Source organism: Equus asinus, chromosome 12 (genome assembly GCF_041296235.1).
Source record: "Equus asinus isolate D_3611 breed Donkey chromosome 12, EquAss-T2T_v2, whole genome shotgun sequence".
In the NCBI taxonomy this organism is placed as follows: domain Eukaryota; kingdom Metazoa; phylum Chordata; class Mammalia; order Perissodactyla; family Equidae; genus Equus; species Equus asinus.
Window position 1 is genome coordinate 48,851,043 of NC_091801.1, and position 25,723 is coordinate 48,876,765.

At 43.9% G+C, this 25,723-nt stretch overlaps 1 protein-coding gene and 1 long non-coding RNA gene across 2 annotated transcripts in view; one reads left to right on the forward strand and one right to left on the reverse strand.

Moving 5' to 3' along the window:
• The window catches only part of SNX31 (sorting nexin 31), a 115,669-nt gene extending 103,570 nt beyond the window's left edge, over positions 1 to 12,099 (reverse strand). The window contains exons 1-3 of the mRNA XM_014867370.3: positions 11,589 to 12,099; positions 11,413 to 11,487; positions 1,552 to 1,666 (exon numbers count right to left, since the gene is read on the reverse strand). Coding sequence (XP_014722856.1) covers positions 1,552 to 1,666; positions 11,413 to 11,487; positions 11,589 to 11,654 — 256 coding nt within the window. The 5' untranslated portion in view covers positions 11,655 to 12,099. The remainder of the gene's footprint in view (positions 1 to 1,551; positions 1,667 to 11,412; positions 11,488 to 11,588) is intronic.
• LOC123275781 (uncharacterized) overlaps positions 9,810 to 25,723 on the forward strand; it is a 33,587-nt gene continuing 17,673 nt past the window's right edge. Inside the window, exon 1 of the long non-coding RNA XR_006511855.2 lies at positions 9,810 to 11,527. This is a non-coding gene — a long non-coding RNA (uncharacterized lncRNA). The remainder of the gene's footprint in view (positions 11,528 to 25,723) is intronic.

Genomic DNA, 25,723 nt, shown 5'->3' on the forward strand with positions numbered 1-25,723 from the left:
CAGGTATATTCTCGACTACAAAAGACAAATGGGGAATAGATGACTTCTAGAATTTTTACGTACTATGTTTTTAAAAAAATGTGCAGCCATGAGAAATAATGAGGTAAATCTATAATTGCTGGCCTAGAATGATATGTAAAAAATATATTTTAAGAGGAAAAAATCGACATACCGAAGTAAAAACTCTTATTCTTTTGCTATGAGGACATCAGTGGGGTAGCTGGTGAAGTTTGAATCAGGTCTCTAAATTAGATAACATTACTGTCTCAATATTAATTGCCTGATTTTGATAACTAGACTGTGGTTATAGAAGAGAATGTCCTTGATCTTAGGAAATACACACAAAGTATTTAAGGGTTAAGTGGCTTGTGTGTGCAACACAAGTACCTCAAAAAATTATATATTATATATGTGTACGTATATATGTACATTCATATATAATATGAATGTATATTTACATATATTCATAACACACACAGAAAAGCGAGAGAGAATGCTAAAGCAAATGTAAAATGTTAACATTTGGGAAACCTGGGTGAAGAGTACACAGAAATTCTTTGCATTATCCTTGCAACTTTTCTGTAAATCAGAAATTCATTCAGAATGAATGTTTTTAAAAATCAGGAACAGAAAAGTGTGTAGAGTAAGTTTCAATTTGTTTTTAACAAACACGGATGCACATACACACTAGTAGGCACACAGATAGTTTCTGAGGATACACAAACTGCTTGTAGTAGCATTTTCTTCTAGACGCCTAGGGCTCTGGGGTAAAAAGGAATGTACCTTTTATTGTACACTCTTTGGACAAGTTATATTTTTAAAACATTTTGTGTATATACTGTTTCCCCTTTTTAAAACCCTTAAATATTTCAATGCCAAGTTTGCTATTTCTCCCCAACTCCCGCTTTTTGTGAGAGCTCAGTCTTGCTGACCACAGTTTTGCTGTGCACAGCACTTTCAGGACACAGGCAATGGGCCAGGACTGTTGTGCCACAAGCCTCCTGGGGCCAGAGCAGACCTCCAAGTGTCCCTGGTGCCTTGGCTCAGCTTCCTGGGGAGGTCAGAGAGGGAGGTGCCATCCCTGGCACTGCCAGTGAACCTCTCTGATAGCTCCTGAGAGCTCGGGTGTAAACAGTTCATCTTATCCTTTGTTCGGTCTTAATCCATGTAATATCTCTTTGACTTCTACAATCAAAGCCAACAGATAGCACCCAGGGGCAAATATGAACATAAAGCATTTTTAAAACCAAATACAAAGACCACGTATTGTATGATTCCATTCATAGGAAATGTCCAGAATAGGCAAATCTATAGACAGAAATTAGTGTAGTGGGTGACAGGAACTGGTGGGGGGGAGGAATAGGGAGTGACTGATAATAGCTATGAGGTCTCTTTTTGGGGTGATAAAAATGTTCCCAAATTAGATTACAGTTACGGTTGCACAATCCTATAAATATACTAAAAACCAGTGAATTGTAAGCTTTAAATGGGTAAATTTTATGGTATGTAACCCATATCTCAATAAATCTGTAAAAAAATACAAACACATACCATTTTGCAAGTACTGTTCCAGCTGATCCCTCCTCGCATCAGCCATAGATGTGGTCATCGCCAAGTAGTACTTCGGTGGAAAGGGTGGCAGGCAGTTTCCAAAGACCCGCCTCAGCTGAAAGATCCAGAAAACACACAGTTTAAGACAAAGAGCCTCCAATTCAAGGTTGGTGAGACAGCAAAGCCTCCTCTCAGAGTAGGTCTCAGTCCAGCACTTTATTTAAAATTAACCCTTCCTGTTGGCCAAAAGGAGGAAAAGGGGATACTCTGATTTTCTTAAGGAGGTATTTATTTCAGTATACGTTTCTAGAGATACTATTAGATGTATCACAGATGGATGACTCCAGTCAGAGTTTGGTAGACTTGGGGTAATTTTAATTTTTCATATGTTTCTATGAGACTTCCCACCACTCACATCATACAATACTTCCTTAACTCATACCCCAGTAGTATCTGTGATACCAATGAGGATGGTTAGAAATTTAATTCCCCCACCCCACCCCCCCTTCACCAAATCTGAACACAACAGCAGGTATTTACAGCTGTGTCAGCTAATACAGTAGCCACTAGCCACCTGTGCCTAAGGAGCACTGGAAATGTGGCTGGTTGGAATTTTAGATGTGCTATAAGTGGAAAACACACTGCAGACCATGAAGACTTAGTAAAAAGAAAAGAGAAATGTAAAATATCTCACTAATAATTTTTATACTGACTACATGTTGAAATAATTTTAGATATGTTGGATTAAATAAAAAATATTACTAAGATTAATTCTGTTTACTTTTAATGTGGCTATCAGAAAATTTAAAATTACATATGTGGCTCACATTACATTTCTATTGGACAGGGCTGGTTTATAGAATTCCTACACGTCTGACATATGATTCTAACAGAAACCCAGTTAAGCTCTTCCCTCCTAACTACCCATGTATGACCCAAGACTACGGCGGTAATTATTTTTATGAAAGCTGATAGTAGATGCATCAAAAATAATTTTTGGTTATTTTAACCAAATAACCAAAAGTGCATCTTCCTTCACTCCAACCCCAAACTCAGAGTGGTGGCTTAAAGATAAGGCATAGCATCCTTCTCTTTAAAATGGGAGAAAGAAAACCAGTCAGAAACCCAGTCAGGTTTTAACCTGGTACTTCTGGAGCAATAGGGCTGAAACTCTCACAATTACTGCAGTCAGTGGCTTACAGAAAATGAAAGCAGATCAAAGAGAAATGAGAGTGCAAACAGGTAAGAGTTTTAATTCCATGACCTTTGTCACTAATACAGTGTGTATTTGACAAATATTTACCTTCCATAAGCCCTAACTTCAAAATACATCAAGAATTTGACCACATCTCTCCACCCTCACTGCCATCACTCTGGTCCAAGCCACTGTTGTCTCTTTTCCAGTTTATTGTAGTAGCTTTACAATAGGTCTTGCTGTTGTCTGTCCTTTACCCTCTTCAGTCTATTCCTAATAGAGCATCTAAGGTGATACTTTAAAAATGTAAGTCAGATCTTTCCACTGCCCTGCTCAAAATCCTTCCTGGCTTCCCCTCTCAGTCACGTAAAAGCCAAAATCCTTAAAATGCCCTAGAACTGTGCCATCCAATATGATGCCCATTAGTCACTTGTGACTATTTAAACTCAAATTAATTAAAATAAAATAAAATTTAAAATTCAGTTCCTCAGACATACTACTCACATTTCAAATACTCAATAGCCACTCAAAATGTAGCAAATTGCTACTGAATTGGGTAAAGATATAGAGCATTTCTATTAGCACAGAAAGTTCTGTTGGACAGTGTTGGTCTAACATCTAGAAAGGTTATTAACTGCCTGCCCGTAGGTAAGATACAGCTCCCTGATGTGTTTTGTTTGGTCTGTTAGGTTGTTGTTTGTCTGATATATAGAGAATTTGGATTTGATGCCAACATTTATTTTTGCAATTACAAAATTTTTAAAGTTATGTCTTGGAGGGAATACAAAATAGTATAGCCTCTTTGGAAGATAGCTTGGCAATTTCTTACAAAGCTAAACATAGTTCTGCTATATAATCCAGCAGTCATGCTCCTTGGTACTTACCCAACAGATCTGAAAACTATGTCCACAAAAATCTGCATGCAAATCTTTATAGCTGCTTTATTCATAACTACCAAAAGCTGAAAGCAACCAAGATCCTTCAATATGTGAATGGGTAAACAAACTGTGGTGCATCCATACAATGGAATATTATCCAGCACTAAAAAGAAATGAGCTAACAAGCCATGGAAAGACATGGAAGAACCTTAAATGCATATTTATAAGTGAAAGAAGCCAGTCTAAAAAAAGCTACATGCTGTATGATTTCAATTATATGACACTGTGGAAAACACAAAATTATAGAGATAGCAAAAATATCAATGGTCACCAGGAGTCTGGGGTAAGGTGGTGCTGAATTGGTAAAGGACTTGGAATTTTTTAGGGCAGTGAAACTACTCTGCATGATTACTGTCACTATGGATACATGACACTATGCATTTTTCAAACCCACTGAACTTTACAACAAAACCTTAATGCATGCAAATATTTAAAAAATCATTTAGGAGGTTGGAGGAATCCCAGGATGGAATGCAAAATATGACAAAACAATCTAACTATATTACAAATGTATGAAACAACTTCATTGAAAGGAGTGAGGGAAAACAGTGTTGACCTAAGTAGCTTTGGAAATGAGTGGAGTCTATAAAACTAAAGGCAAAAGAAACTGTACATAAGCACTGTACTCTATCTGATGAAGTTTTTTCCCATGGGGGTACAGGTAAACAATTCTGATACTACATGTGTGTACAAATTTAACAATTAAATAAATGGATGACAGGTGGTGCGAGTTAGGTTTCTCACTGCTGGAGTGGGAATTTTCAGGTAAGTAAGAGGAATAGGCTAGAACAATCCTGTGGTAATGGATTATAGTTGGAGGTATTGGTCTGAACTCATGTCTAGCTTAATATAGATACAGATAGTTACATAAAGAACTATTTACAGACACGCATATATACCCACATTAGCATACACACATATTTTCCTTGCTTGGTCAACTGAGAGGACTTAGAAGCAACAACACTTCAATAGCATTGAACACACCTAGCACCCAGGTCTGGGTTTCCAATATCGTTCTCCAATAAAAGCAACCAGGGCTCCATGGAGAAAGGGTTGATTCTAGGACAGAGGCAGGAAATATATGAGTCAGGAGCATATTGTAGCACCAGAAAATAAGGCAGAGCTCAAAACAAAAAAATCAACAATGGGTGTATGTCAGAGACACAGGAGTACGCTGAAAGAGCTCCCGTAGGCCAAAGCTGGAACAATTAAAATGACAAAATAAGGCAGTATTGAAGCATAACCCTAAGTATAAATATCCAGGAACCATATAGATATAATTTATTGAATAAATAAGTAGGAGAGAAGAAACAAATCTCCTGTGCAGAAGAATCCCAAATAATTTATGTAGATACTCATCTGCAAGGAGATGGAACATAAATCCCACTCTTTAAGTGTGGGCTGCGTACAATGACTTCCTTCCAAAGTGTACACTATGGAAAGTAAGGAAAAGGAGCAACTTGACAATGGTGAAACCTGACACAAATGACCTCAGCCAAGTGATCAAGGTCAACATCAAGAGTGATAGGTCATGTTGATAATAGGTACCTTGAAAATATGTGATTAGAATGGCACTTGACTTTTGCGGTCTTCCTCCCAAAAACCCATAACCTCAGTCTGGTCATGTGAAAAACATCAGATTCCAATAGGGGGACATTCCACAAAATAGCTGACCAGTGCTCCTCAAAATGGTCAAAGTCATTAAAAACAAGAAAAGTCTGAGAAACTGTCACAGTTAAAAGGAGCCTAAGGAGACAAAACAACTAAATATAATGTGATATCCTGGATGAGATCATAGGACAGAAACAGGACACTAGGTAAACGTTAAAGAAGTCTAAATGAATTATGGACTATAGTTAATAACAACGTGTCAATACTGGTTCATTAACTGTAACAAATGTACCATACTAATGGAAAACAATGGGGAAACTGGGTGTGGGACATATGAGGATTCTCTGCACTATGTGAAAAATTGAAATTTTTTTGTAAATCTAAAACTGGTCTACAAAAATAAAGTTTATTAAAAAAAACCCCTCTGATTTCTGGCTTCTCTTGAAAAATCAGAAAGTCTAGAATCACTGGGTTCACACTCGCCTGGCCACCGTCCTCTTTAGAGGAGACCTGAACAGTCCCCACCACACCCCATTGCCTCTTACCTGGCCCATGCCTCTCAGTTAAATTACCTGCCTGACCCCTGCAACCATTTAAGTTTGCAACCTTTCTTCTAAATCTAGTAGTATCAATATTATAGCAATAATTCTGTTTCTTTTAAATTCAAGGAAATTTTCCTGCCATGCCAAACACCATCCAAAGGCACCCCAGCTGGAGCATCATCCCAGGAAGCGCTGCTCAAACAACCAAGGATTTATGGACCCCCATCTCTGCTAATTCCATTAAATAGAAGCAGAAATTTGTCTTCTCTACATGCAATTATTTCTTCATTAAGTGATCTTTTAAGACAATTGTGTTTCTTGGCATGCGTTCATAAATTTCACAGATGCTTCCAATTTGGTTCAAATCACAACAGCCTTGAGCCACCAGATCTGCCTGGGTTAGCCACCTGCGGGAGAGCATCCCGGGGGGAAGCCCCTATGCTAAGGCCAAGAACTGGGGAAAAGTCAACAAGGATTACAGTTCTAATACCCATCACAGCAGCAAAGAAACTCTTCCAGCAGGTTTTACAACCTGAGCTGACTTCTCAAGAATCTTGCCCCTCCTTTTTCTAATACTGGTCTAGGGAGAAGACAAACATATAATAAATCAAGTAAAGTCTGCCAAAAGTCAGTAATCAACTCCACAAGTTCTTCAACCCCGTCAAAATATAACCTTATCATTGGTCTCAGATAGCACATAGTTTAGCATTAAAATCACTAGCATACTGAGAACTATCTGGTATTAGAGTTTAGTCCAATCACTGTTTCAAAAAATTGTTTAAAGAGATCAAAACGAAAATATCTCTCTTCTGTTCTTTTCTTATAAGGTGTTTTTATTTGTTTGGTCTTTTTTGTTTTTAAAGACCATGTTCAGATAACGTATTTTTCTTAACACCAGCACAACCTCCTGCACCGATTTCTCCATTGTGCAGTTCTGCCTTTTCACACGAAGAGATGAAGAGGACTTTACTGGCCAGTTGAAAATACCACCTCCTTCCCGGCCCTATAAGTCATAGCCCCCCGTAGCTATCCCAGAGTGACAACCTGGGTCAGGTGGAATTACAGACACAAACGGTGTCCTTTCTATAGTCTGTTTCTAACGTTGACTCGCTCATCCCACCTCTCCAAGATGCCTTCATAATCAAACCTCCAGATTTACCAGGTAAAGGGCCACAGCTCAAAGCAATCTGGGCTGGGCATCTGGTACCAAAGAACATTAGCATGGAGCTTGTGTATTATCCCATTTGCCCCTAAAAATATCCTTGTGAGGTAGATGATCATCATCACCATTGACATTGCCATCCTCCCAGCTTGACGATAAGAGTAACCTGAAGCTCAGGATGATGAGGAGACTCAAATAAAGGTCCTACAAGGTAACGAGCGGCAGAATTTGGACACAGTCTTTTCACTACTTTTTCCTTCTCCTCTCCCTCATTTTCCTTCCCTCTTCCTCCTCCTCCTCGTCCCTCACCAAATCTCTACTGAGCATCTATTAAAGTAGGATTCTGTGCTGGGTATGCTATGCCTACAGGCTTCATTCATTCCTTCATTTAAATATTTGTTTTTGCAACTACCTAATCAGAGGAGACAAAATATGCACACAAAAAGAGGAATACGACAAAGTCTAAACACAAAGCGGCACAGGAATCAGAGAAGGCATCTCGTGCAATCAAGGGAGACTTACCAGAGGAGGCAGGGCTTGAGGTGGACCTTGAGAGAGAGAGAGCTGGGCCCTGACCAGTGGGCCAGGAAGCAGGAGGGGGAAACGAGCCAGGCAGAGGCACTGAATCAGCCAGCCTGATACAAACAAAGGGTGTGAGTGGGGAAAGAGGGCAGATCAGGCGAAAGGGGTGAAGGAGCCAGGCTGGGTCAGCACCTGGAAGGGAGGAAGACTGAGCCAGTGTGTATGGGCTCGCACAGCCCTCCTCTCCCACTGAAGGATCCTTTACAAGCTTCCACGGCTTGTCCCCATTGCCGTGTCTGATGCTGGCAGAATGTCTGCAAAGAGGCAAGCATCCTTTTCATAGAGTCCAGTATCACTTACACAGATGGCCTCATCTTTAACACTTGGCCAAAATAAGCCAGCGAAATGTTTCCTTCACAGATTTCTTTAAGTCTATTTGCAGGAGGTGGTGTAGGGAAGGGCAGGGGCATACATCAAACTGGTTTTATTCATCTAAAGGCAAAGAAAAAAGTCAAGTGAGGCAGTTCACACAGCAGAGATAGATGGGCAGCATTCAGCAGCAGAGGGGCAAGCTGCCAGACCTCGAGGGAGCCTCAGTGGGGGACGGGGCTGAAGGCCATGACTTGAGTGTGCAGATCACAACCGACCTCTGGGGAACACAACCATCTCTCCGCAGTTCAGTCTTATACACATTAGCCTCCTCAGAGCTTGGCTGAGAAGGAGCAGGGGCCACCTCACCCGCGACAGGTGCTCCTCCTCCGTCGCAGAGTTATCCAATATACAAAGTGGAAACACAATTGTTAAAGCCAACAATGCACTCAAGTCAGGATCTTCACTTAATTTAAAACAGCACATGGCACGTAATAGAAACTTAGTAAATATTTAAGTAAACGAATAAGTCAGTTAATTCTATAACATGAAATGTTTATTCTATTGAGGTGCAGAACTTTCCAGGGAATAAAGTAGAAATTAACTTATACTCACAAAACACATACACAGATGGGGCCTTTATATTGTTTCCTATTTTATAGTGCTTTGTATAAAATCAGATTACAAACTCGAGCAATTTCACATCTCCATGGAAGAGAAGAATAAAAACATGCTGAGAAGTGGCTGGGAGAGGTCAGCCAACCTTTCAGTCTCAGACTTAGGTTGCCAGATCAAACACAGGACGCTCAGTTACCTAGGTCCCAAACATTGCATGGGGCGTACTTACACTAAAAAAGCGTTAGCTGTTTATCTGAAATTCACATTTAACTGGGGATCCTGTATTTCTGGTTGCTAAATCTAGCAAACTTACTCAGACTCTTTATTTATAAAATGGGAGTAATAACAACAATTGCACTACTGACCTTAAAGGGCTTGCTGGGCACCTGGAATAAAATCCTGTGCCTGGAACTCTGAGGACAGAAAGCAGACTTTGGTTGTCTGGGGCCAGCGGCAGAGGCAGGGGATCAAGGGCAAAGGGGACAAGGGGACTGTTCTTTATCTTGATTATGGTGGCAGTAATTGTATACATTTACTAAAATTCACCACACTGAACACCTAAAATTGGAGAATTTTATTATGTTATTCCAAAACAGAGTAAAAGCATGTTACTTTAAGACTTAATTAACTGTATTTACTGATACAATTTATTTTGTCAACTTTAGTAAGAAACCACAAAATGTAATGGGTCCGAGCAGGCTCCAACACTTACTAGCAGCAAGACTTTGGGCAAGGTGTGCCTCAGTCTTCCCATCTGTTAAATGGGGCTAATTATAATCCTAGCTCATAGGACTGTTGTAAAAATTAAAGATGCTATCCTATGCAAAGCTCTTGGCACCAACCTTAGCACACAGTAACTGCTTAACTGTTAGTGTTTTAAATTAATAATAAATACCAATAGCCATCTAAGATCTAAATAGTTTCTCTAAAATGAAGTTGTTCCTACAGAAAGGGGGAAAAATGATAAGTGCAAGGTGTAAGGTAGTTGGAAACTGCATAAAGAAATCTCCACTTTAGGATTTTGAAAACCCGAGACAAATGTGAAGTATTCATTAATATCTATTGTATGTGCCTCAGAGGGCACTGGGCTTGGCAGTTCAATGTTTCAGAGTCCACTATAGGGAACAGCCAACGGTTTCTTGTTCCTGGCTTCCAACACAGAAGATCGAGAACAAATGTTTACTCACTTTACGTCTCTGCTTCTGGACCTGCTAGGACTTGACAGGTCTGGGTTTTTCTGGAAAAAAGCATTTTCGTAAGTCTGTTGGTTAAGGAGGGCCAGATTCAGGAATTCCTCCAACCTCTGAGGTAATAAATCTTTCCTGAGTGTGTACTAAGTGCCAGGCTCTGTGAGAAACTGGTCCGTCTTCACAAGTAGCCTGTGAGCTGACATCCATAACCACCTATTTGCTCATTATTTCTGATGAGAAAATTGAAGGTCAGAGAAGAGGTGAGGTGACCAGCCAGGAAGTGGTCAGTCACTTCCACCGATCTCCCTCCTCCCTTCTGCTTCTCACCTTCTGATGGCTACCTCCCCAGGCCCACCTCACATTATAGGCAGACAGAGGAGGGGGAGAGAGAACTCAACTTCCTCCTCCAAATGCCTGGAACACCTGCACTTTCTCTTCCTTCCAGATCCTCATCTGCCCGCCTCTGCACTCCTCCCAACTCCCCAAACATGTCTCGTCACAAGCAGCTTCTCATCTTTCAGAAGTCTGAATCCATGCCCTTCCTCATTCAGTCATCCGACCATCAAACCTGTGGGCCTATTGGGTCACAGGTACTGTCCAGGTGCTAGCAACTCAAAGACCACCACAGAAATTAATTAACAACCACTTTACAACTATTTTCTGTTGACTTCAAAGATAACTTAATTATACCTTGAAAATGGACTTTTCCAATGCACTATGACGTACGAGCAAGAAGGCTCGCTGCAGTCATGTTTTCAGTTGTAGAAAAGTGGAACTGAGCTGGCCATCAACAGAAGATGGTTAAGGAAATGTGGTCCATCTACTCACTCCAAACCAGAGACTGTCAGAAAAGACTGTCCCAGAATTGTTAATAGCTGTTGCCTGGGCAAGTTACTTCTTTCCTTTCCTTTGTTTCTCTCCTTTTCTCTGTTTCTTATACTTTAAGTATGTGCTCTTTATAATCAGGATACAAAATCTAAAAAAAATTTTAAAGAACAAACTGTGTGGCGGTGGAGGTGGGTGAAGCTTATTTCCAAACTTCCATTTACTCCTCTCACCCATTTTGAAGACTCACAGCCCTTCCTTATTAGGACAATAAAGCCCATGAGAAGAGGCTAATAAATCAGTAAGCCTGCAGAGAAAATGGCATCAGGACCTCAGAGTGAGAAACCATGTGTGAAATGGCCTCCTGTCTTGATAAGTCATCTGTCTCCTGCGTTCCCCGCCTGCCAGTACTTGAAGCCTATGAATATAGTCATTTGAAAACAAAAATAGACACCTTTTTAAAGGGGGTAAGCTTAAACTCTGGGAGAAAAGAGATTAAATACTCATGTACAAGATTCCTCAGACTACACCTTGGTCTAGACTCGGTTTGGTCATTTCGAATGGGGACATTGTCGTGGGGAACAGCTGGCACTGAAACGGAGGGCACCACTGCCCAGCACCGTGCCAGGTGGGGCCGGTGGGAGCACTGCGCTGGAAGGGGTTGGGAGAATCACCTGCGTGTGCCCGGTCCCTCATCTCCCAGCTGCAGATGATTAAGAACGGCACCACGTATTCATTGAGCTCTACGGCAAGCAATTCACAATCCTTACCACGACCCTGTTTGACAGACTAGGAGCCTGAAGCCCTCAAACGGCCCAGTGTGTTGTTAGAGTCACGGGTCCAGAGCCCGCTGGGCGCGCTTTTCCTCACCCGCCTCGGACCCGCTCACCTGTTCGTTCCAACGATGCAGCTGGCTGTAGCGCACCCTGCAGAAGAGGAACCCGTCCAGGTACACGGAGTACAGCTGCAAACAGAGACATCCCGTCCCAGATTAGCCGAGCGAGGTGAGTCCCCGCCAGGTCACCGGCCTCCTCCCTGCCCGCGCGGACCCTGCCCCCGGCGCACCACGTAGCGGCCCCCCAGCGCGTCAGGCCGCTGCTGGGACACCGGGATACAGAAGTGCATCTTCATGGCTCGGGCGGCGACTCCAGAACAGCGCGGGGAACCTGACCTGCGGCCGCGGAGCGCGGTCTGCGAGTTCAGGCTCGGGCTGCAGCCGGGGAGGCGGACCGTGGCGGCGCAGCCCTCGCCTCGAGCCCCGGGGCTGCGAGCGCAGCGGGGTCGGCCACGCCGCCCGGGGCGGGGCCCTGCTCTCGGCTCCCCGGCGTCCGCAGGCGGGGCCAGGGGCCAGGCCGTGCCGCCTCCTGCTCGCCGGCCTGCTCCGGCTGCGCGCCCGGGTCCCCGGACGGTGGGAGGCGGCGAGCGTCTGCGGCCCCAGGCCCAGCGCTGTCGCCGCCTGTAGCCGCCTGCGCCCGCGGCGGGGCTCCCGGGCTGGTGGGGCCTGGACGGAGCTCAGGGAGAGAGCGGCCCTAGGGAGCGCAGAGCCCTCCCTGGGCCCGGGGTTTCACCCGGCGCTCTGGGGACTCCTGGGGGAAACTGCGTGGGTGGGTTGGATGGCGGAATTCTTCTGGGGAGAAAGTCCAGGCTTTTCGTCAGATTTTCCAACGGGTTCCTTGAATCCGCAAAAATTAAAAATCGTTGCTCTAGGCGCGGAGATGTCCTGTACTCGTGTTAAAGGAGTCATTCGCTTACTGCTCCTCACCTCATCCCAACATGGCGGTGGGCTACTTGCTGGGTGAGGGTAGGGAGTGGGGGTGCACAGCCTACGAGAAACTGGCTCCTCCAGGCGTCCAGACCCTCATCTCTGTGGCTTGCCGAAGGCCCAGTCCCCCTTCCTGTATCAGGAGAGACAGATCGCATTCGGACCCACCCTCAAGCTCAAAATGCTGACATCTTCGCCAAGTAGGGGCCCTGACAGGGTTGAAAAAGTTTGTGCTCCATGACCTGCCGACACTGACTGTGGTGTGCTATGAATTAAGATTTTGGGGGGCCGGCTGAGTGGTTAAGTTCGCGAGCTCAGCTTCTGCGGCCCAGGGTTTCGCGGGTTCAGATCCCGGAGCGGACATGGCATGGCTCATCAAGCCATGCTGAGGCAGCGTCCTGCATGCCACAACTAGAAGGACCCACAACTAAGGATATACAACTATGTACCCGGGGACTTTGGGGAGGAAAAGGGGAAAAAAATATTTAAATATATATATATTTATAAATCTAGTAACTACCTTATGACTAGCACAATTAGGTTCAGTTTTTTTATGTTAATATTTGTTAAATGTAACACTTAAGATATGCCACAATATTTGTACCCTTACGTTAGTATTTTTTAAATACCAAATATTTTTCCTTTTAAAAAAATACCTTTTTGGGGCCTGGCCAGTGGCAGTAGTGGTTAAGTTCGCCAGCTCTGCTTTGATGGCCGGTGTTCCCTGTTCCAGGGGTGCACCTATACACTGCTCATCAAGCCATGCTGAGGCAGTGTCCCATGTACAAAGTGGAGGAAGAGTGGCAGGAATGTTAGCTCAGCCACCATCTTGCTCAAGCAAAAACAGGAAGATTGGCAACAGATGTTAGCTCAGAGCCAATCTTCCTCACAAAAAGAAAAGAAAGAAAAAAAAGAAAATAGTGTGAAAGATGAGATTCAAATCAAGCAAAAGTGGCAAAAGTAAAAAAAAAGAAAAAACTCTATATTTCCCCTTAATATACCAGAAACCTCAGCAATTATTTATTTATTTTTTTTAACATACCGGAAACCTCATCAAATGGAAGCACCTTTGGGTCGCTCCTGATTCCCAAGAAGACCTGGTTTCACAAAGGTGCCAGCACTCAGGTAGCTAGGTTCATATAAACCGTTTGTTCTCTGGACTAACCGTCCCAAGTTCTTTCAACAGTCTCTCATTTTTAGTTGCTATGGAAAGTAATTCTCCTAATTCTCTTCTTCTAGTTAAATCAGGATAGGGTTCCTCCACCTTGCCACAGTCACTGGGGTGGAGGGAAGCAGCAGTGACGTGTGTCTGTCACAAGGCAGGCCCTGGGCTGGCTCATGCTTCCCCCTGTCCTTGTATCCTCCCATAACCCTTCCAGGTCAAGGTTAAGAGCAACATCCCACCAATGACAGAACAGCCCCAGAGAGTAGGGCAACTTTTTCCAAGGTCACAGATACTTTTTTTTTCATCTTTCTGAGTAGTTTATTCCAATTGGAATCGTTGAAAGCTCTTTAAAATGCAAGTCATCACCAAGTGAGAGCTGGTGCCTGAAATGGGAATCTGAGGCTAGGCAAGGAGAAGCAGCACGTGCGGGACACCCATTACTTCCTGCGTGCTTACTATGCGCCCCGCTCTGACGTACATCATGCCGTTTAATCTCCCCAGTAACTGTGAGCCGGGAATCATTGGTAGCTCTAGTTTTACAGACAAGGGAATTGAGACTTAGGGAGGCAATATAATGTAGTGGCTAAGAGAGTGGTAACAGGAATCCAGATCCCGGCTCAGTGGCATCTAGGCGAGGGTCTTGGGGCAGGTTAGTGTACTCTTAAACTGTGCTTTCCTCCTCCGTGAAGCCATGTGAATAACTGCTCTCATTTCAAGGGGATTTTCACTTCAGGGTAGATGGGTTTTAGGGTTTTCCCCCTGCCTATGGGCCATCTCTTATCTGGAGGGCCACCTTATACCAAGGCCAGAGGTGTCCCTGACTGTCCCCTGGGGCAGAGACTGATCAAGTAGGCTCTGGGATCTGGCGCAGTCTTCAGGGCAGCAAAGCAGAGCATCTGCTCAGCTTATCCTGGGAACTTTCTTCTACCTGTTCGAGCCCTGGCTCAGCCTCATAACCTTATTCAAACAGAGCCATTTCCTTCCTTTCACTAACGCCCCCCCTGAAGCTGAAGTGAAACCAGACCAGCCTCTGGCAAGTCCCTGTCCTCCATCTCTGATGTCTGCTCCTGCCCATCAGCTCTTACTCACTCATTCGGACAATGAACATTATTAATTTTTTCCAGAGTATTTTGGGTTTTTTTCGAAATTCTTTGAGATATAATTGACATATAACATTGTATAAGTTTAAGGTGTAGAATGTGATGATTTGGTAATTATATATTGTGAAATGATTACCATGAAAAGGTTAGTTAACACATATATCTTCTCACATAGTTACCTTTGTGTGTGTGTGTGTGTGACCATTTAAGATCTACTCTCTTAGCACTCTCAAGTGTACAACATAGTATTGTTAACTGTAATCACCATGCTTTACCTTAGACCCCAGAACTTATTCATCTCATAATGGAAGTTTGTACTCTTTGACCACTGTCACCCATTCCTCCACACCCAGCCCCTGGTAACCACCAATCTACTCTCTGTTTCTATGAGTTTAGATTTTGCAGATTCCACGTATAAGTAAGAACATATAGTATTTGTCTTTCTCTGACTTATTTCTCTTAGCATAATCCCCTCAAGGTTCAGCCATGTTGTTGAAAAAGACAGGATTTCCTTCTTTTTTATGGGTGAATAACATTCCATTGTACCTATATATATCACATTTTCTTTATTCATTCATCTGTTCATGGACACTTAATTATTTCCATGTCTTGAATATTGTAAATAATGCTGCAATGAACATAGGGGTGCAAATTTCTCTTTGAGATATGATTTCATTTCCTCTGGATACATTCCCAGAAGTAGAATTGCTGAATCATATGGTAGTCCTGTTTTTAACTTTTTGAGAAACCTCCATACTGTTTTCCATAGTGGCTGCACCAATTTACACTCCCACCAACAGTGCACAAGTGTTCCTTTTCTGCACATCCTCACCAACACTTGATATTTGTCTTTTTTTTAAAAGATTTTTTATTTTTCCTTTTTCTCCCCAAACCCCCCCAGTACACATGACTGGGATCTGAACCTGCAAACCACAGGCCGCCAAAGCAGAGCTCACGAACTTAACCACTAATGCCACCAGGCCGGCCCCTGTTCCTTCTTTTCTGATCGCCTAGTCTTCACGCACCAGTAGTCAGAGCCATGGACTGTATGAAGAAAGGTACCTGAGCAATTTTCTGGTTGCTGGGCAGCTTTTTTGAGCAAACACATCAAGGCATAGGAGCCGTAAGATGAGAGGTGTGGAGTTAAATCTTCCCACTCTGTCTTAGCTTTCTTCATTTGTCAGCAACTTCTTTATTCCCTTTGAGGTTCAGACAGTTGTGTCAGAAAGGTAAGTCTGAAGAGCTTGGGCTGTGTGTCTGTCTTTGTTGCAACTCAGCCTGTCCTGGGCTATGTTGAGTCCTTAGGGTCCTTTGGAACTTGAGAGAAGATACAAAATGATAGGAAACATGAGACAGCTGCAAAATTGCACCAGTAATGTATAGTTCTGTATTGTCCGTGGTTCCTGGGTAGTTTTCTGGTCTGGAACACCTCAACCCAGAGACTGACTATAGTCAGTTGGATAGTGTCCTCCAAAAATTCATGTACACCTGGAATATCAGAATGTAACCTTATTTGGAAACAGGGTCTTTGCAGATGTAACTTAGATAAAGATTGAGATGAAATCCTTCTGGGTTAGAGTGGCTCTAAATCCAGTGAGGGGGTCTAATAAGGCACAGAAGAGGACACACAGACGCACACAGAGGAGAAGACCATGTGAAGGTGGAGGCAGAGATTGGAGTTACGCTGCCATAAGTAGAGGAATGCCTGTAGCCACCAGAAACCAGAAAAGGCATGGAAGGATTCTCCCCCTAGAGCCTTCAGAAGGAACATGACCCTGCTGACAACTTGGTTTCAGACTGCTAACCTCCAGCACCATGAGAGGACACATTTCTGATGTTGGAAGCTACCAAGTTTATGGTACTTGGTTATGGCAGCCCCAGGAATCTCATACACTGACACTGTGCCCACAGTCGGCCTTATGCCAGAGTGTGGAGGGCTGTGCCCTCCAGGCCATGTGTGTGCCTGGGAGGAGATAACACAGAGCAGCCAACAGGAAAGGAGACCTGTGATTGGAGGCACAATGTCCTGAAAATAGTAAGATCGACAAACTCTTAGACAACGTTCACTGTGGGTGCTGTGGGTGTTTACATAGACAAACCCATTCAGCCATCACAGCAACCAGATGAGCTCAATGCAGCTGTCACCCTTGTTTACAGGAGGCACAGCTGAGGGAGTTTAAATACTTGTCCAATGTCTCGCAGCTTATAAGAGGGGAGTGGGGACTCACACGCAGGCAGTCTGGCTCCAGGGCTGTGCTCCTAATCACTTCTCCAAACAAAAATACTTTTCAGTTCATACTTGCTCATGGGAACAACTTAAGAAAATTGAGGGCCCCCAGGTTTGGGCACTGACATCGGGAAGAGATTGCCCTATGGAAGTGAAACTGCTGGGGATCGAGGCATTGCCAGGGGTGAGCCCCTCCGAGGACACCTGGAAATGGGCTGCCGAGAAGCTCAGTTCCATCCATGCGGGCAGAGCTATAGGGGTGGGAGTTGAAAGATGGATGGGACTAACTACCAGGCCTCACTGCCTAGTTGGGGGAGGCAGACAGAGAAACAGCTAATACCAGCATTATGGTGACTTCAAGGACAGAGTGACGTCCAATGTGCAACAACAGCACAAAGGAGGGACGTGAGCCCAGCCAGCCTGGAGAGGGGGAGAGGCAGAGAAGGCTTTCTGGAGAAAGTGAGGTTTGACAGGGCTCCTTCAGGATGAGAAGTTAACTAGTAAGAGCATTTCAGGAAGGCAGAACAGGAAAGGCCTAGGATGATTAAAAGAACAAATCAAGCAAGCAAACAAAAACAAAACACAAGGAGTTGGTTGTTAAAAGGGAATAAAAGTGAGGCCGAAAGAGGCACATCATGAGGCTGGAGAAGGAGGAGGTGAGATTTTAAGGGCTGTAGCTGCTGGGCCAGGAAGCTCGGAGTTTGTGCTGTAGATGAAGAAGAGTTTGTAAATGGGGGGGTGTGTGGGCAGGGTGCGTTTTGGGTGAGTCACTCTGGTGACTACATGACTAGAGGCAGTCAGACCTGCAAGGAAGTCTTTTGCCGAAAGAGATTATAGAGCAGAAGTTCTGTAAGGTGCTGCTCAAAAACTAGGTGCCCTGGTCTAAGAGCTCTGGGTGACAGTGGTTTTGACAGTCCCCTCTTGGACATTCACACAGTACTTTAGTGTGTGGAGGGCTCTGAGAAGTCTGCAGCAAGGAAACCTGGAACTCGTGGGTCGAACCTGTTTGCTCTGCAGGGAGCTAGTGTGCTGGGAAGTGCTGTCATTGTGCAAGAGAAGACAGGGCAGTGGCGAAAGGGGTAGATTAAAAATATTAAGGAGCATAGCACAAATCATATAATTAGAAATGGCTCCTGTCCTCAAGAAGCCAAGGAACAACCACTTAAGGCACTTTTAACTTTTTATCTGACCCTAAACTGCTTTGTAATCCTTTCACAATGTATTGCAAAGTTTGGCTACTTTACTTGATCCAAATTTTGGAGGAACTTGTAGGTTTTCATTTCCTTTCTCTTACATCATCTTCATGTGTACTGGTTGCTTTTAACAACTGGTCGCTGATGTGACCCTGCTCTGTCCCGGTCTGGTAGCTAGTGTAAGGAAGAAGTGAACTAGGGATTGAATTTTGAAGAAATAAAGGTGCAAGAACAAACATTCAACAGTTGCTCCCTCACTAATGAAGCTCGTGCAGACAAAAGGAAGGCACATCACTGTACGTTGTACCTTACAATATGTAATACTATGTTAAATTGTTAAAAAAAAAAAAAAAAAAACCTTTAGGAGGGAAAGGTATTCAGGACTTGGATTGATCAGGCATGGGAGGTGAGGAAAAGAAGGTAAGGGAGACCCAAGGCTGCCTCAGGGTTTGGGCTGCAAAGGCCTGATTGACAATGGGTCTGCCATCTGGGGAAGTAGCGGGTAGGGGACTGGGGAGTCCAAGGTGAGTGTGGGCAAGCTGAGTTGAATGTCCTGGAGGGAGATCCAATCAGAGGCTCAGATATCCAGCCTAGGGTGGAGGGATGAGACTATGACTGGGAATCATGGGAATACAGGAGGAAGTCAATGTCGCAGGAGAAGAGGTGGTCACTGGCTAAGGCACAGAAGGTGAGGAGAGATCTCAAGCAATGGAACCTTGGTAAAAACATGCCAGGTGTGGTCAAGGCAACTAGAAGACTTCCCCTGGAATGAATGAAGTTAGAGCTGTAACCTAGCCAATTTTACTGTACGGCAAGAGTCTGAAAAAGGATGTGGAATCCCAAGGGCCACTGGTTGGTGGAGTGTCTAGGAAACGGCTGCCAACAGGCCTGGTCTCCTCCTCCTGCCACTCCAAGTTCTGTCCAGGGGAAGAAGCAATTCCTATGTCTCGTAGTTATGGAGATTCTAATTGCTAGAGTTGTGGGGCAGGGAATGTTCATCAGGCCTTTGTATCGCCAGGAGGAGATATCCCTGAAGACCCAATTTCCCGTGCTTTGACTTGATGCTCACCAGCCTTCTGATTAGTACTTTGGGTTTCTGAGGAGGCCAGCTGGGGCGGGGGGGAGTGGCGGGGGGTTTGGGGGGGGGGGGGCGGTGCACAGTCTGGAGAGCCCAGGCAGGAATATCCTGTCACCAAGAAGTGCCCTCCCCCGGTAGTTCAATAAATCAGAGCCTGGCCAGTACATCAGTGTCCTGTGAGTCTGGTTCGTATGTCCTCTGTGAGCCTGACCGATTCTAGGTACCCTGGCAGGCCCATGGTGACCGCAGGAGACACTTGCTGTGATGCTGTGTGAGGCCCACAGGGGACAGGCAGCAAGCACCACTTTGGCAACTGTCTCTGAGGGCAGCACAGCTTTTTTTGGGAAAGATAGGTGGTTTTAATGAGAAGGATAAAAAAGAAATGACCTTAGAGAAATGGGATCTAAAGTGGAAGGTCAGATAATGGGTCATGTAGATGTCAATCAAGATTATAACATAAACACAGACCTTGAGCATCAGAGATCGAAGGAGCACCCGAAGCATTACCCAAAGGTACAGTGGAAAGGAGTTTGTGCCCTCTCAAAGGTGAGGGGAATATTATTGAGGAAAATTTCATAGGTTGTAGAAGAGTCTAAATAACCATTGCTGCTTAATAATAATAATATTGACAACAATAATAAGTACAACTAACCCTGTAAAGCTTTTCTGAGTACCAAGCGCTGTCTACTTTACAGACACTGTACTAACCCACTTAATCTTCACAATGACCCAGAAGTAGGTACTGTTAGCCCCATGTGACATTTGAAGGAACAGAAGCACAGTGAGGTCGAGGAACTTTTTTAAGGACACACACCTCACGTCCCGCCCTAGTGGCTGCCCCCATGTCTTCAGAGCCCCTCTATGGCTTCCTTCTCTGCTTCATGGCACCGCTTCCCAGCTCACCTTCAGCAGGTGCTGGAGGGTTGGTTATTTCCCTTCATCAGTTCTCCTCAGTGAGACACTGACTGCCTCGAGGGCAGGACCACTTCAGAGACTGAGGCTCAGGCCTGCTTTTGCCCAGCCCTGCCTGAGGACTCATGCAAGCAGTTCTTATTTAGAGCTGGGTGGGGTTTATCAAATAGGAAGGAACTGTTCCCTTAAACCCTGTAAATTACGAGAACACAAGCAGTGCTATTTGGGGATCCCCCAAACCAAGTGTCTTTCAAAAAGGTGAGAGGATACTATGGAGCTTTGACATCGTAAGGGCCCCATTCCTGAGCCTTTTCTGGCCCCAAACTTGGCAGTTTATTAACATCTGCTTATATCTTTAAATATGACCATACATTAGCCACCACCTATGATCCATTACCATTGTGAAAACATTTACAAATCCATGACATTTGGTTAAGGCCTAGACAATGCTTCTCAGTCTTGACTACACATTGGAATCACCTGGGAAGCTTTTAAAGCCATCCTGATGCTGAAGGGTTCCACCTTCAGGGATCCCAGTTTAATTGGTTTGGGGTATAGCCCGGGCATCAGCCTTTTAAAACTGCTCATGTGTGAAAGCTGCTGGAGAGTAAATAAAACCCGTTATGGTCAGAGCCCCCTACAGCTCTTAGAATTCTGAAGGTTGAGATTTTGGCCCCAACTTGCTCTTTAAGAAATGAGATCTAGTCCTGGAAAAATGCCTCTCCAGGAAGCTGCATTCAGAACTTCATCCAAGTAGCTTCCTGGGATAAAACTGAAGTCTGAAACATCGCCTGGGCGTTTGTTCAATGTCTTTTTCATCCCTTTGCAGAATGAAGATTTGTTTTACATGCTGCTGGGAACCTACTGAGGCACAGAGAATGGATGCTCAAAAGCTGAGCAGAGGCGTTGGCCAGTAATAAAAATACTGGCTGACATGTAGTGAGCACTTACTCTGGTCCGGGCACTATCAGAGCTCTGTGCAATATTAATTCAGTTTGTCCTCACAACAACCCTGTGAAATAGATACTATTGTGCCCATTTTAGTGATGAGGAAACTGAGATGTAGAGAAGTTAGGTATCTCACCCAAGGTTGCACAGCTGGTAAATGTCACAGCTGAGATTTGATGTTTGATTGTTTGAGCTCCGCAGTGAAATGTAAGACAATAGGACAGTGGTGGGCATGGCCGGAGTGGGCTTTGTGTGCTTCTGGGGATCACCATACCTTTTTAAAAGGTTGTTTGCAGTGGGGCCAGGTCTCTGTTGAGCAGAGGGGGCCATGACCTAGCAACAGCTGTTTCCTCACTCTTGGTGGGAACTGGTCTGGACCCATTGGCTGATAGGCTTGGGGTACAATATCCTTAGTTTCAAGTTTAGTTGTACAGGCAGAAAACATGCTGATTCAAGAAGAATTTGGATTCCTGTATTGGTTACAGAGCAAGATCTAGCGTTAAAGGACATAAGGTGGCTGTCCTTTTCATTTGGGTATCAAGGGGTACCAGACCTTCCTGAAACTTCCCTGTGGCCCAGCTCTCAGAGACAAGCCTGAGCTGGCAGACCATACGTAGGCCTGAGGCATTTTAATTCTCTGTTTATAGTTGATGGTTATCTTTACTGGTTAGAGGGTAACAAGAATGTTTCTTGCTTTTCTGAACAAAGGTAACAATTCCATTCCAGAAATACTTCAAGTTTTTGTGGGTTTTTTTTTAAGTTTTCTTATTGCAAAAACGATATCCACTCATTGTAGAAAATTTAGAAATTCACTAAGCCAAGAGAAGAAAGTAGAAGCTTTCCCAACCACTAGTCTAAAAGTAACCACTGTTAGTGTTTTGATTTGTACCTCTTGGCACACATTTGGTACAATTTTAGTTTGTATGTTTCTATTCTTCTTTACTCTGGGTTTATCAACTCCCTCCCACCCCCAAAATGAGGTCTTTTAACAGATGCTGTTTCCTACAAACACCCCTGCAGGCTCTCTGGAGTGATAGTAAACGATTGTTTTTACACAGGACATCAAGCCCAGCTATGACACCCAGCACAGGCTTTAACTCATCAAAGGGCGGAGGCCCCTGGCCAGAAGAAAGAAGATTCCATAGGCGGCAGACTTTCCTCTGGAAAGTTCCTGTACACAGCAATCCCCGCTGACACTAACCAGGCCTCTCCAAGTGGCCTGGCTTGGGTCCCTCAGAATTTGACATCTGTGAATCCCTTCTCTCTACAGCCCTGATGATTAACCATAAAAATGAGCTAACAAAAGTATTCATAGAAAAATCATAAATCCAAATAATATTTGCAACAGACCTGCTTCAGGAGATACCTAGTATCAAATTCAAGTGCTGGCGAACATCAAATGTTTAGACTCATGCAGCACGCCTCACCCATCTGTCTGCCTCACTGCACAGTGTTCTGGAGCACTTGGAACAGTTCCACATTTGACCTTCACAACAATCCGGAAAGGCAGGGAGATATTATAATTTCCATATTACTGATGAAAACATTGAGGCTCAGAGAGTTTCAGTGACTTGTCTAAGGTCAGAGGACTAATAAGTTATAGAATCATAAATTCTCATAAGTGAGAGAGAATCAAAAAGTTCCTCTAGGGCAGCCCGGTGGCGCAGCGGTTAAGTTCGCATGTTCCGCTTCTCTGCGGCCCAGGGTTTGCCAGTTCAGATCCCAAGTGCGGACGTGGCACTGCTTGGCATGCCATGCTGTGGTAGGCGTCCCACACTATAAAGTAGAGGAAGATGAGCATGGATGTTAGCTCAGGGCCAGGCTTCCTCAGCAAAAAAAAGAGGAGGACTGGCAGTAGTTAGCTCAGGGCTAATCTTCCTCAAAAAAAAAAAAAAAAATTCGTCTAAACCAGGGATAACCATTAAGATTAGAAGTAAGTGTTGACTCTGATCTAGTAGTGACCACTAGGACACTGTGTTAACAAGGATAGGATTAGTGGGAAATGGTAATGACTGATATTTCTTTTTTTCTCAGTTTTATTGAGAGATAACTGACATACAACTAATCACACATTTAAAGTGTATACTTTGATGAGTTTTGACATACATATACACTCGTGAAACCATCACCACAATCAAGATAGGAAACATATCTATCACCCATGAAAGTCTCCTCCTGCCCCTTCGGAATCCTTGCATCCCCCTCTTCCTGCCTCCCAATTCCCAAATAACCTCTGATGCGCTTTTTGTCACTGTAGATTAGTTTGTCTTTTCAAGAGTTTTATGTAAATAGAATCATATGCTTTTTTGGTCTACCTTTTTTTGCTCAGCATAGTTATTTGGAGATCCAGGTTGCTGTGTATGTTAATAGCTTTTTCTTTTCATTGCTGAGTAGTATTCCTTTGTATATACCACAATTTATCTATTTGCTCGTTGATGGGCACTCGGGTTATGTATAGTTTTTAGCTTAAAAGCCTAGTATTTCTTGAGTACATACTTTGGGCCAAACACTCTTTCAAGTGCTTTATGTATATATATATATATATATATATATATATATATATATATATATATATATATATCTTGAATCATTTAGTCACTCAGCCAATCCCATGATACAAGGTAGGTACGCTTCTTTATCGATGAGCTAACTGAAAGCATGCATGGTCAAGTAAACAGCTCAAGGTCATGCAGCTGTCAGATGGCAGAGTCAGGATTCAAACCCAGCAGTATAATTCTGCAGCCAACTTTCTCAACTGTCGTGTGCAACTGCTGTGATCACTCAGCAATGCCTGTCATGGGCAGGGCTGGGGAGATGGCTGTCGTACCTTGCATTTGCAGTACCCAAGCTCTTAATAACTGTCATCATTTGTCATCTAAACTGTCCTACTGCCTGTTAAAGTCTCCTTACAACACCCATTCCAGCTGTTCACATGGAAAACATTTCTAGGTATGAATTCTTTCAGCACTAGAAATTTCTGTTCCAACAATAGAGTATCAACACAGTTGGCTTTGTTTTTTTAAAGGAATATTTTTGGCTTGTGAAAATCAGAAACATACGATTGTCACTGAGCAGTATTTTTGTATTTGAGAGTTAAGAAAGAGAAATAGCTCTTTTCTGGGTAGTACAGCTGGAAATGACCCAACCAGCCCTTTTGTGAGTACACAGGGCTTTCGCAGAATGCCTTTTCAGAAAAGTTGTTTTGTTTCTGCTTTTGATTCTTTTTGGCTCCTCTTCCTCAGTTGCAAGGATACCGTGTGAATTACAGTGATGCCCCACAGCTCTGAAACAGAGTGGGGCTCTCCCTGCCGCTTGAAACTCTAATGTTTAAGGGTTCATATAAAAGAAGATTTTGTTTCTTAACAGAAATGAGAGCCACAGCTCTGTGGCAGGGGATAAAGGAAGGGTATTACCAGCCATTCCAGGATGCACTGTAAATAATAACATGCCTGGGGACGTCCCTCCTGCTGACCCTGTCTTACTATTCAGCTATCACACTTTGATTTCATTAAATAAACATGAACTTGAAGACAACCAGATTTTCCGTGTCTAGTCAGGGAGTTGTAGGAGTAAGGTTGAGCTTGTGGTTGCAGCAGTGAGCTGGTCAAGCAAGGTGGACTGGTATTCAGCCAAAATGGGCGAGAATGCTTAGTGGATATCTACTGTGTCTGGCCCTGTGCCTGGGCTGTGGGTACCATAGTGGACATGCCAGATGTCCCTGTGTTCATACAGTCTCATGGGGAAGCTGGATGTCCTTCAAGAAAGAACACAATTGGAATAGACTCTCAGTGTGATCCAGCCTATGAAGAACAAGCATAGAGCACAGAGCAGGAGCATGCGTGGGGCTGGAGGTGGAGGGAGCAGCCCTGAGTGGGAGGTGTGGGGGACTGGAATTGGCCACCCCAAGGTATGTCTCTTTGGCATGAGGATTATTTTGGGCTGGTTACTTTTAAAAACTGCAGACATGAGAGAAACTCTGAAAAGTAGAAGTTACCTTTTGTAAGAGACATTGACATTTGTAAAGGAAATCTCTATCTGTAAAGATGTCTCCCTCTCTGTACCAGGAACAAGAGGGGATGACCTTACCTCTGGAAACTCTCATCAATGCAGAAGGCAAGCCCTTAAATCTGCATACTAACCTTACTCTTGTTTACTGTGCTTTTCTGGTAATCTCCCATAACTGATCCCCCCCACCACCAACATCCTCCTTTGTCTTTAGCTGAGGATGGTATTTAAGGTGAGAGCTTCCGTCATTTGGGTGAGTTACTCAGTTTTTCTGAGTCTCTCCCATGTATACATGTTATAAAGCTTAGTTTAATTTTCTCCTGTTATTCTGTCTCATGTGAATTTAATTTGTTGTCTGTCCAGAAGGACCCAGAGTGGGTAGAGGAAATGTCTTCCTCCCCTACAGGGGCATAGGGAAGGCTTATCTGGACTAGGGACATTTAACTGAGACCTGAAGTCGGAATTGGGATTAGCCAGATGAAGAGTCTGGGTAGAGGGTTAGAAAGAGGAATGTTTAAGGCAGAAAAACAGGAAGTGTGAGAAAGCCTCAAGTTCTCCTGGAGAAACAGAAATAAGGCCATTGAACTGGAGTGGAGGAGCAGAAGGAAAGCAGGGCCAGGGGACCCCAAATTTCCTAATGAGGAAAATGAGGCCCTGAGAAGTGAATTAATGTGCCTAAGCCTTTGTAGCTGGAACTCGCAATCATCACTCATCTCCATACAGCATTTCACCACATCGTCCCTCTTTATTCCTATAAGTCCTTAAAAATGGCCCATTTTAGAGATAAAGAAACTGAGACTCAGAAAAGAT